This window comes from Eschscholzia californica, unplaced genomic scaffold (assembly GCF_041429995.1).
Source record: "Eschscholzia californica isolate CP2 unplaced genomic scaffold, dmEscCali1.0.p SCAF_6, whole genome shotgun sequence".
NCBI lineage: Eukaryota > Viridiplantae > Streptophyta > Magnoliopsida > Ranunculales > Papaveraceae > Eschscholzia > Eschscholzia californica.
Window position 1 is genome coordinate 20,434,969 of NW_028238483.1, and position 13,116 is coordinate 20,448,084.

The 13,116-nt window shown below is 36.6% G+C and overlaps 1 protein-coding gene and 1 long non-coding RNA gene across 3 annotated transcripts; one reads left to right on the forward strand and one right to left on the reverse strand.

Annotated features, from left to right (window-relative positions):
• On the reverse strand, positions 1-6,705 carry LOC147532327 (DNAJ heat shock N-terminal domain-containing protein). Of its 2 annotated transcripts, none has more exons than XM_086645579.1 (13): positions 6,461-6,705; positions 5,532-5,934; positions 4,745-5,085; positions 4,547-4,624; positions 4,227-4,329; positions 3,962-4,050; positions 3,608-3,719; positions 3,050-3,103; positions 2,338-2,386; positions 1,587-1,681; positions 1,341-1,465; positions 635-1,011; positions 1-389 (listed from the first exon to the last, which is right to left on the reverse strand). In XM_086645579.1, the coding sequence occupies exons 2-12, from the start codon at positions 5,931-5,933 to the stop codon at positions 663-665; spliced, it is 1,797 nt and encodes a 598-aa protein (XP_086501705.1). In that variant the 5' UTR covers position 5,934; positions 6,461-6,705; the 3' UTR covers positions 1-389; positions 635-662. The 2 variants fall into 2 exon arrangements, with proteins under 2 accessions (XP_086501705.1, XP_086501706.1); XM_086645580.1 differs by having other exon boundaries at positions 6,465-6,683.
• Positions 6,706-8,448: 1,743 nt separating this feature from the next.
• Positions 8,449-10,717, forward strand: LOC147532328 (uncharacterized). Its single transcript, XR_015228468.1, has 2 exons — positions 8,449-9,023; positions 10,491-10,717. It is a non-coding gene; the product is annotated as an uncharacterized LOC147532328 (long non-coding RNA).
• Positions 10,718-13,116: the final 2,399 nt, after the last annotated feature.

Here is a 13,116-nt window from a genome sequence, read left to right on the forward strand (position 1 = left end):
TCAAATAAACACATTTGATCATTTTCACTTGGTGCAAACATTAGTTGGAAACTTGGATGGAGTTCAATTATCACTTTAAAGCCCTTATGCTACTCTTAGAACTTATCGATTTACTCCATTAGAACAAATTCACCCATCTTGGACATGATTTTCTATTGAATACATAGTACTCATTTTCTTCGATCAGTTGCCTATAGAGCACAGGAACAAAGCAAGCAATAATCCACTAATGACTTAAACAACTTCGAAGTCGTAGGCATTAGAATCTCGTCTCCATATTGCATGATAAGTTTGATCAAATTAAAGCTCTAGTTTTGCTGTGGATTATCAAACTCATGTTGAGCATTCAGATATTCTTTGGGCCATGGTCTCAACTCTCAACCAGGTACCTGAATTAGAAAACAAAAACAACTTTCAGATCAACATGAAGCTTTGAGTAATTATGAAAGTCATTTCTCATTATACTAGAAAAGTACATTGTGGTCAAATCCTCGACTGATTTCTAACCAAATAGCTTTCAGGGCCTAATTTGAACATAAAGATCAGGCATAGGATTTGAACATGTTAGAATTGTAGTATAAAAACTTAAAACATAAACCAAAAGAAAAATATGTGCTTCAACATGTTTACTCACAGATAACAAAACCAGATATCATTTTCTTCTACAGAAAGTTTCTTTGTATGGTTCCCGATGAAAACCGAGAAGTCAGTCCTTCTACCATGCCTTCTGCGTCCAAATTGACCTTTTGTCGTCCTGCTGTTAAATCTTTCTCACGGTCCCAAGGTTTCCATGGGTGCTGTCCTTCCCATTCTCCTTTTTTCGCCTCTTGTTTTGAAACTTTTGATTTCTTTTTCGGGCGACTAGTTGATGACTCTTCTTGGTGCTTCTGCACCAATGATTTCGAACGTCTAACGCTATTATACTGATCCACTAAATCAGCATCTGGATTAGTTCGTTTAGTTTCCTCGTTGGCAGCAAGTGCAGCAGCCTTATCATAAGCCTCTAAATAACTGTTAGAGAAAAGGTGTTATTGCATACCAAAATCAGAATACTAATCCCCAAGACAATTTAGGTGTTCGTTTGTTTGCTTTCAAATTCAGATTTCAGCCTGTTTTTCTTGTATCTGATTCGGGTCTCTGACTCGTCATCTAAATGGTTGACTCGGCCTGATTATGGGTCCATTTGAGCCTGACATAAAGTATGTCGCAGTTAAGAGCATATAGTCTAATATAATCTAAAATGACGTAAAGTCAAACTCAGACGAGCCAGATCCAGACAAGTCAGACCTCTGCGAGTCAGATTCAGACAATTGAAAAACAACACCACCTAATATACATACTTCATTTTGGCTCTCTGCGCCTTCTCCAAAGGATTGTCGGTCCAAGCGCTAGTATCACCACGTCCTTCTTTAGCATTCCTACTAAAAGCTGTGGTTGACTGCATGTTTGCACTTGGAGGTCCTGGCTGGCGATGAAAAGAAAAAACGGGGGCAGTGATTACCAAACAATTTGAAGATATGGGATTTTCATTAGAATATAATTAACTTAGTTAACATGGTCACCAAAAGAGTGAAAAGAGATCTTACTTTCTTTTCAGGAGGAAGAGTTGTCATCCACTCATCTCGTGTAGGTGGCAGTTTGATTTCTTCTAGCAGCTCATCATCTCCAGCAAGTGATATTCCTGCAAATGTAATAAAATATCTTAAGTTCTTAATTCATTGTCGGAAAATTTTATTTTGTATCTTTGTATGAGGGAATTGATAGTATTGCTCATTCAAACTTGCACATGAGACTCTGAGAGCAACATTATATGACACTATCCATCAATTCCTAATATTGAGCTCCAATTATAAAATCATTAGAGTTACTTGAGAGAATAAACCAAAAAAAATTGTTCAACGAAAAAACTATACAACCAATTCTATTTAAACCTCGCGGACATTCAGAATGTTGACTTAAACTAAAAGGCACATGCCACTGCTCAGATACTATGACATAAACTTCATAGACTGTTTCATTATCATATGCAAAGGAGAGATGTGTTATTAAATGGTTCTCAATAAAGCAATTGTCAAGATAACGAGTTCTTTTCTTCAGTTTGTCTGATTAACAGGATGAAAAGTTTACACGTTCATAGGGAAAAGAAACTTCCGTTACAAAAGCTTCAACCAAATTCAATACATTATTTCAAGAAATGACTCTAGGTTTATCCATAAACTTAAAGTTATATTGTAAAAAAGAAAAGGCTGAAGACAAAAGACAAGAAAAGATGCACGCTACATTGTGGATTAGGTAACAAGAAACTAATTTGAAGTCCACAACTGAAGAAACACTAACCTTGCAATCTCCTCCACTGTGCTGCTTCTCGCATTGCTTTTAACTCAATCTACAGTTAGCAAGATTTCGGTGACCAAATATTCAATAACATGTATATTTTTTTTAGTATTCTTTTTAGCCAAGGAAATAATAATTGGAAGTCATATAAAGGACCGCATAACAAAGACAACAAAGTATATGTGATATATCGTCAAAGGTGCCTGCTGTGACTCAGTGACTACTCTAAAAGACTTCATTTCATCATTTGGGAACCTCGCTCTTCTGAGTGACCACATTGAACCTTTTGTTTAGACATTCTAATAGTTATATTTTCTACTATAGTGTCAAATTGTTTATTTGTTAGTTGAATTTACTAATTCATGGTGTACAATGTAATTTAAATAATATTCTATAATATCAAATACAGGATATATATGTATTCAGTTATTCATATTGTGTGGGTGTGCCATGTGCCACCCACACCTCACTCCGCTTTTCGCCCCCAAGACAACCTAATATATGTGTACACCACTATAGCATTCGTCCATAGGCAAAAATAACATGAATGGAGGGTGCTATGTTAGTATGGCACTACACCTGCTGAAGCTGAACATAGTCGAGCTTCCCATAAATAAGATACCCCCCAAACCAGTTCTAGGAACCAAAGGAACTGCATGCAACCACAAATTCCTATTCACAGAATAGACATATTTACCAGCACAAAGTTTTATACCTTAAACTTCGCCTTCTCCTCTTCCTGCTCAAGTTTCTCATCTGTTGCTTTACGCTGTGAGAAAAGTCACACGAGTGAGAGATTCCAACATCACTAAGTGCCACAATTCGAAGTCTTACCAAGTAAAAACCGTGAAATAGATAATAGAAACTCAACTATGATAGTTAGAACATTTTTATGACGTTAGTTGACTAGAAAAAGAAGGAAAAAAATTGGGAGAGGATGAGTCGTTTATTTTCATGAATATGACAAAAGCATGGTGCATCAGGAATTTCAAGCACAGACACTCTCATGAACATCCAAGTGTGTTAGAATGGCATATGGAAATAAATGTCCACATTTAAAAAATTATAACATCTCAGCTTACAGTTGCACATGAAAATGGCTAAGAATTTAATGGACTAGAACGGAAAAGGCTTTGGTAGCCTAATCATCTTTGATTTTTTATACAGTAAAATATTGCATAATGCACTATTGCTCAGTTGCTTTCTCGTAGAGGATATTTGATACGAAATTCTACCAATTTGTAAACTAAACCATGATAGTAACAAGTAATACCTTTTCTGGATCTTGTAATTCTTTAAAAGCTTTATTTAGTTTGATGAATGCCTGATGGGCCTGAGGATGGGAGCATTTATCAGGATGAACCATAAGAGACAGCTTCCAGTACCTGAGTCAAAGATTTTATTAATAGCAAGGGGAGACCAACGTGATCACTGAGGAGAATATCCTTCATCAACATAACTGAACAAAATATAGTACCACGTACTGACAATATATCAGAAAGAAACAGAAAAATGAGTACATCTATTCTATGAATGGTAAATTTGAAGACTAACATTTCGTGAAAGGACTCCAATGATACAAATGTTGGTCCACACAAACTAATAGACCTTTTCTTGATCAGGTTACCTTTTCTTAATGTTATCACTGGACATTTTCCAGTTCACTCCAACTACATCATATGGAGAATCAATTTCTACTCCCATGATTCTTGTGACCTGGCAAAATCAGAAAATGGACAAGATGGCAAGTAAGATATGTAAGAACAAAATTAAAAAAATATAATTTTTATGTTTAACATATGCGAGCATGCAACCATCACTAAGCTTAAATACCTTCTTAGAGAATATAGCTTATTGATTTGACCAAAATTTTGAAGGATAAATTTGATTACCTCTTCAAAGCGTTCTGCCTCATTTGCTGAAGCAGCTTCAGCAACCAGAGCAGGCGGCGGAGGGCCTATAAATAAACCATCATCAGTCTCAACCTCTGCATCCCTGAAGATAATATCATGTAAGGGTAAAAGAGAACAATCACACAGTGCCTAAATCTGCATAATTTCTGAATAAAGAATGATCTAATGTAAAAAAACAAAATAAATATCGGTATTAAGTTAACTATCAAGATTCACATGAGACAAGTTAGTGGCTTAGAAATTTGAAGTTAGTTCTGGCTCGTTATCAACAACCAATGGAAAGTCCTTTTAATAACTACCTTAGCTCAGCTTCCGCTTCCGTCAATTTCGCAGCAGCAGCTAATAACTCAGCAGATGGCATTTCAGGGCCGATCACTCTATTAAAATAACAAAGTGTGAGGTGAGCGGAAATATGAATAACAAGTGAAAAATGTGCAATCAGTATGATCGTATCATTATGAAGTTATAAGCAAAAATACAACAAATATGCCTCTGACCTTCTTCTCGGACCAGGATTATCATCCGGTACTGATTCTGTCTCTTGAGTTTTATCAGCCTGATCGGTTGTTTGTTTGGAATCTGAATTTGAACTTGGAGGTTGCATTTTGTCTGGTGATTCAGAATGTGAAACTTCCTCCCTACTAAGTTTTAGATGTGAAGAAATGATAGGCCCAATGACTTCCAAAGTAGGACTAACCTTCCGAGGCAGAAAGAAAACGCCACTCTCAGTTTCTTTAAGGTTCAAGGTCAAGAATAACTTCCTCAAAATTTTCACCAAAGTCTTATTAGGTATTCCTCTCGTATCAACAGCTTGTCCATCATCGATCATGTTTAAAAGCTGAAACAACAAAAAGCAAAATTATAGTTCATGTTTCAGCTAATTGAAAAGAGAAAAGGCTAAAAAGATTTTGAATAAGAACAGAGGCATGAATCTCCTGTTCCATAAGGATAACGAACTAAATGATCTAGTAGGCGTCCTTGTTAGGTGGCACAAATCTGTCGCTATAGATGCAAAAAATTGTTGTCAAGGCACACAGAAACACATTCACCACCTTTGACCAAGTTAGGGACATCCATAAGATAAACTCAGTCCAATTAAGTACCATAGACTGAACCGACAAAAACGTACGAAGCATAAATACTACTTAATATTGTCATGAAGACCATCAACAACTATCGAGAAATAGGATATCCATAACTTGTATTTTTGCTCGCACACATAGTTTTAGTTCCAGATCAGTACAATTAGCAATCTATGATAATGAACTTAGTAAGTAATTATACCTGCTTCAAATCATCTAGCATTTCTGGAAATTTATTCATAATGTAGCTAAGGACGATCTCTGGATTCTTTGATGATTTTGGCAGCTCTGATTCATCATCATTTGATGAACTAGAATCACTTTCGTAGTTAACCCTCTTTTTCTTCCGTTTCTCTTCTTTCATCCTCTTTTCCTTTTCATCCCTTCTTCTTTTACTTTTCCCATGTTCACGATCTCTCTTACTCTTCTTCTTCTCTCTCCCAGACTCCTTACCACTCCTCTTGTACTTCTCGTCTTTATGACGACGACTCGTTCTCTTCTCCAAACTATCTTCATTGTCAGAGCTGAAAGATGAGGAGGAACTCGAGCTGCTTGTGTTCGACGTATATTTTTTCTTGCTTTTGTGCCTTCTACTACTTCCCATACTGATAACATAATCCACATACCAAAAGAACAACTTTTATTCGCATATGAAATCTAAATCAATAATACCAAAAGAACAATTTTTCTTCAAATTTGAAATCTGAACTAATCATTCAAATGAAATTCATCTAAACCCTAATTCAAGTGATAGAAATCAAACCCTAATTAATTCTTTAACTGTTGGATCCTTCTAAAAGTTAAGATGGAAATGTATTTATATGTTTTCTCTCTCTAGGAAATGAAAAACATAATTCACCAACACAAATAATTACAAGAGGCCACATTTCAAATTTTCTAAATAATTCATGATCTCGTTGTTCAAATAGTTTCATGGTCCAAGTGTTTTCTTTCTCTAGGGCTAAATGTCTACATAACTCTTGTCAGATTAAGAAAACAATAGCAATCTACTACTGTTCGGGAAAGTATAAAAACCCTAATTTCGAAATTCACCATTCATTCATATATAAATTCAAAAGTGAAACCTGAGTTAGATAGGTAACGAAATTCTTTGATTTAGAGCCAGATTACTGACCTTCACTTTCGGGTTTGATTAGAAATTCTTGAAGAGAAGTTTACTATCACAACACTTAATTCGAAGTTGAAGAAGAAAAACCAAATCAAAGCGAATTCGATTCCTAGGGCTTCCCTCTTCGCCCAACTCAGTCCCAATATAAACCCTCGTTAACGGCAAGCGTTAAGAGGCTCTTTGAGGCTTTCATTCGGTATACATAGTTTTTTTTGTTGTTTGTTTGTTGACAAAGAGTCAGACTAGGGGTGGGAATCGGTCCGGGTCGGGCCGGGCGGGTTCATGTTATTCATCGGGTCGGGCCGGGCGGGCTTTGAAACTCTCTGTCCAGTCGGACTTTCAGTTTTAATCGGGCGGATTATTTAAAACATCCTAGTGTCCAAAACCCGTCCAATTCCGTCAAACTTTTCGGGTTTCTCGGGTATCGGATGGTCGAGTAGCGGGTTTTCACCAGTTTCAAAATATCTCGGTCGAAATCACCAAATATTTATATTCCGATGGTACCGAAATTTCTATCGAAACTAAAATTTAATTAAATTTCTCTTAACAATGTTTTGTCAAGGGCATTCCTCACTTGGATAACAATATATGACAACAATATATGTATATATATATATATCTATATTATACACTTCAAATATTTTAAAAATATATATATATATATATATGTTATACATGCATACATAAATACATACAAGCAAGCATACATATAATGTGCATAGGTATTATCATATAAATGGATGACATTATTAAGCAGGTTATGTCGGGTATAAAGATTATCGGGCTGGCTCGGGCGGGATGCCGGGTAGCACTTCAAAACCCGTACCCGACCTGTTGATTTCATCGGGTCGGTCGGGCTAAACCCGCCTTCGGGTTTCGAGTACCCGTGGGCTCTAATGGACTCGGGTACCCGCGACGGGTTTCGGGTTTGCAGACTTTTTTCCCAGCCCTAGACATGGTGGCCTTTTTTTGTCCCTGGGACGATACATAGTGGTTGACTTGGAATCACATGAACCCTTAGATAACCCGTTCATGACATTCAATTGAATCAAAGAAGTCTTTTTTTCTTTTTCCTTCTCTTTGGTTTGAGTACCTTTTTTATTTTTATTTTTTATTTTTTATGTAGCGAATTCAAGAATAGTGTGATGTAATGGATTCAACGATAGCGTCCGTCTTTCGGTCTTGATTCAATTCTTCCTTGGGGTATGGATGTAGCGTCCTGACCTTCGAGTCGGAGAATCAGACGAGTTGGATCGTCGAACAAAGCTAGCAATTGTCAAGAATTGGTTTCGAGTATATATTTCAGTTGATTCAGACGACCCATTGGATATATCTCGAGAAATAATAGATTTTGACTAGTCACATGTAAAGATCGGACGTTGTTTGGCTATTGTTATGTATTTGTTAGTTTTCTTTGTGATCCGGTTAGTATCATATAATTATTTCATGGTTGGTTGTGGGAGGAAAAGGAAATAAAAGGTTAAATTAAGGTTCTAGTGGAGGTTGAATTAGAGAGATATTAATATAGTGGGACTTTCTTGTGAAGTAGGTATAAATGGAGGACTTAAAATAGATTAACTTTCATGGCCACTTCACTAAACCACATGTGGCACCCAATTCCCTTACTTCTCAACGCCAACCTCATTTCATGCCTTACACGTGACAACCAATTCATAACCCCACCTCTCCATTTCCCATTTTCATTTCTTTCAAACCCAATAATCCATCAGCAAACATCAGATTAAGGTTGTAACGACTGGAAAATAGGGCTTCGAGCAATACAAATTTTATTCGTCGATTATTTCGCGTTCGATGGTCGGAATTCAATGAAACTTGTTTCAGGTAATCCCATTCGACTTGTTCTACATATCTATCCGTTCAGAATTTTCAATTTCGTCCGTATTTGATGGTTTTATGATTATTATTTCGATAACTGTATAGTTGGGTCTAATATCTCTTGGGTTCGTAATTTAGATCTATTTGGGATAGTTATAGTTATATTTCTTCGAATGATTTATGTTCAGGATCGTGTTTAGGATATTGTGGACTATTTTGGGCTGTCCATATATGGACGGGTTGCTGCCGAATTATTTTATTGCTCGAATTTCATATTTGGAATAGTTTTGGAAATGAGTTGGAATAGAGATGGTTACCCGAACTTTGTCATATTTCACATAAATGGATAGGTTGAGTTATGGATTCGTGACATTGGGTTCATTTTATGATTTGATAGTTCAAGATTCATGGTATTTGGTGTGTTATATAATTTGTCAGCTTATGAAGACTCGGAAATGTAAAATAGAGTTTGTGGGAAGTTGGTTGGTTTATATTCATTTCAGTTATTTGATGAGACGTCTCAGTGAATTGTATAGTGCCAATAGGACATTCCTAGTATAGTTTCATTCATTTTATGCATTCTTGCTCTGCAAGAGGACTCTTGACAGTTATGTAACTGTCAAATGACCGTTTTTCCCTTTCATATTTCAGTAGGACTAATGAACTGCAATAGGGAACTCGAAGAGAGGTGAAGGGTAGCCAGGAGCACCATTGGAGGCGCAAGAAGAGGTAGGATCCTATGAATCTTACTTAGAGCACGGGTATTCCCCGTTTCACCATTATATATATATATATATATATATATATATATATATAGTCATTTTTCTTCTTTTTTATAGTTCTCTAGTTCAATTTATGATATGATATGGTATGATATGAATGTAGTGGTGTGCTATATGTTATGGATGTTTCTCTTTTCAAAACAAATTGGTTTTTCTGAAAAATAATCACATAGAGGCGGGATCGCTTGATCTGTGTGATCGTTTTGTGTGAATTGTAAACACGTGGTGGCGGAATCGCTTGAGTTGCGTGTATAACATGGAGGCGGAATCGCTTTATCTGTGTTACGTGTATTGATTGTTTGACGCCGGGCATTGGTTGGTCCCCTTGTTTATATTTCTGTTGTGGATTAGCCATGAATTCATGTTAAGGGTTACACTCGGTGCGTGTGGCCAGCCGTTTGGTAACGACCATTCTTGTTTACCCGGAATGGGGTCCGAGAGAGATTGGGAGTTGGGGTATTCCGACCCTTGGAGTGATTAGGGGACTGACCAGTGCCATGTTTGTTTATTTATTCTGCTAAGCCACTGGTAAGTGTGGTTTGAATTCTGTAATGTCTTGTGTTTGATACGTACAATGTTTCACCGAACCGAAAGAGGGTGTTTACCCAAGTTTTCTTAAAAGAAAATACTTAATCCCTGAAAGTGAAAACTTGTAAAAGCTTGGCTTTAAACAGGGTTTACCCTACCTTGAGACACAAGAACGCTCTTCTCCTTCGGTTGATGGGACTTGTTAGGAGGGCTCTGTTCTTGTAGCTTTGGGAGCCTATCAGATCATTTAATATTATTATAGGTTCATGCATATGTTTGGGTATTCTTCGAATGGTCAATTAGTTACCTTGCGAGGAAGCGTCAGATCTGGCCGGAGATAGGACGCGCCTCAAGACGAGATAATTGTATCGCCGTGGGTATATGGCTCTACTAAGCGACGATACTCTTATAGTCGTCTGCGTAAGTCATGACATATTCTAAGCGTATCATTGTTTGGGTGAGATTTACTATTCGATGCGTATTGAGATCACAAGCCAGCCCGATGGGCGATGATGACGAAGGGAGAGTTACGGAAGCTCTTACCGGGGTATTACGTGGATCCATGTGTACACTGCAGTAGTCAAACGTTCGATAAGGCGCTGCCTGCCTACGCACTAACAAAGGCCTACCGGTTCTTCCTAGCCGAATAGTAGGTGACCCCGACTGAGGGCGTATTCAGTCGTGATCTTGGTAAGCTAGAAGAATTATCTTGCTATATTGTTTTGCTTCGTGTGCATATTGATATCTCTGTATATATATCTGTATATATGTAACACTTATAACTATTAATATATTAAAATGTTGATGTGTGTGGTACGGGTAGGATGTCTAGGTATCCTACTGAGCTGACCTTCGGGTTATCTCATTCCTATTTGTTGTTGTTCAGTTGCAGGTATTGGTGACCCGGAGTGACATAGTTTACTTCGACGGCTCACATTATGTAAGATTATAACTTCTATTGTATTTTCAACATAATCACAACGTTAATATTATATATGTATCATCTAGAATAGTTAGGATCGTTCTCTCACTCGTTTGCGATTGTACACATGTAAATAGTATGCACATTATCACTTTCTATTTGATGCTATTGATATTTAGAAGTTTGTGAGATATGTATGATGAATGTTTGACAGGTTTTTCAGGTTTGATATGTTCAATTTATAGAGGAGACTCTGTCCTAATTCAGTCTCTTCTGTGAACTTTTTATAAACATGAATTCAAGTTGTTTTTTTTTTCTTTATGAAAACTATTTTGGGTTACATATTTTCCGAGCATATTTTCAAAAGGTTTAAACTATATATGATTTTCCGCTGTGTTTGTTCTTGATTTGTAACCCGTGATGAGAGTTTTGGCTTGGGTTTATATTTGAAACTGGTTTTAGTGAGTCTGAGACCGAGTTTCTTTTATAAACTGCCTGGCAAACCGTGATTCGGAACACGGGGCGTCACAATGGAGGTTGCGTTGTGGGACTCGCAATTGATTGAAAGAAGGCCACTGGCTTATTCCATCATCAGATCGGTTCTGGCAGACTCTAGAATGGTATTAAGGTTAATATCGAGCAGACTCGTCTGGTGCCCAAAACCCGTTTAAGTCCGTCAGATCTTTCAAGTTTACATTATTAAGAAAGAAGGAACTTTTCCTCATCAAAAAAAAAAGAAAAGAAAGAAGGCACTTTTACACGCTACTCAAAAGAGCAACACCTTTAGACGATGCTGACATGAATTCATCAATGTTAAGGCCTAGTAAGTCACTTGAGCTTAAAGAAAATTTGAGAAGATCAACAATTATAAATGAAGGTCATCCAAACATGTGTTATCATTTTACGATGTGAAACTCAAATACTTTTATCCCTCTCTTTTCTTCAATGACATACATTAATAAGTGAGTGATGTCGGACAAATACTATGGGGTCGGGTTTAGGTCGGTTTGAGGTAGGATGAAGCAAATGTAGACCCAAGGAGAGCACTAAGGAGATCAACCTGTGAGGTTTTTTAATTGGAGGAGAACATGAAGATTCCATGAACCATCTTTTTTAATACTATGTCAATTGAATCCCATCCTATGTTGTCGAAAGCCTTCTCAATGTAATCTTGAACATCAGGCCGAAGATTTTGATCTGACCGCTGACTCTATCGCCTATGAGAATTGAATTTAAAACTTGTCTATTGACTACAAATTCACCTTGTATATCAAAAGTTAGCTTATTAAAAATAAGTTTGAGCCTATTGGAGAGAGTCTTATTTCAGTAAACCAACCTAAGAAAACATATCATCGAGTTCAACAAAAAAAAACATATCATCTTTTAGTTAGTTAATTGCATTATCCAAATTAGGTATTATTTTTATCCAAAGGGGTGCTTGTGGGTTAAGTGACCTCCCAACTAATATGTTACCAAAAATGAGAAGTACATTTGTTGCCATTTTGTGATTAAATATATAATTTGTTGAAACAAAAACCTTATATAATATTCTAAAATACAGTTGGATCAGTTTCCAAAATCCAAACCTAATCACAAAAGTGAAGCATTGTTTGTTTCAATTCACATAAGTAAATTAAGCGCTAATACACAAACAATCGACAAGTATTTTTTTTTTTCGACCTCCTAACTAACAATTCATAGAGATTTTAGTTTACAATTGTTAATTTGTAATTCATACAAATACGGTGATTCTAGCTAGAGATTTTAAAGTTAAACATAAGGTTCTTTTAATTTTTAACATCCAACTCAAAATCAATCATCAATGTGTAAAGATATAATCTGATGAACTAATATTAAATTCTTGTTATCTAAGTGACTATTCCACAAATATAATATCCTTCTGTCTAAAGTTTTTTTTGTTTTCAATGGATAGTCATAGCATATGATCAGTCGGCCAATTAAATCACGCGAAAGAATGTTGTGGTGGTGGCCGCTTGTGGTTCATTTGGTGGGTCGGACCATCATAGAAGTGCATAAGGGTGGTTAATGGTGGGGTGATGATGAAAAATGAAGAAAATTGAGAAAGACACTAATAATTTCATACATGATCATTTATTTTCCATGGATTATGGATATATGGGGAAGAAGAATAACAATCAATATATAAGGTAAGGAGGGACTAGCTAGCTAGGGTGGGCATTAATTTGTGATAAAAGTGAGAATTAGAGAGAGTTTAATTGGCTAGCTAGCTAGCTAATTATCCATCAAATTCAAATATCTTGGAGAAGTTGATGGGGTATCCAATGAAAAATAGTTAAATTATATTTGCCAACAGTTTGAGTGTCTAGCAAAATATCGGTGAGGAGTTGGCGTGAGATAGATACAGGCACTACCTAGACAGACAGAGAGAGAGAGAGTTTTAGAGAGAGAGAGAGAGAGAGAGTTTTAGAGAGAAAGAGAGAGAGTTTAGAGAGAGAAAGGTTGGTGTGAACAAGTCATGCACCAGCTCTCCAAACAAACCTTTATTTCTCTGCCCACCCGGCCACCCCTATGAGCACTTACTAACATTTCTCATGCACCATCAACTCTC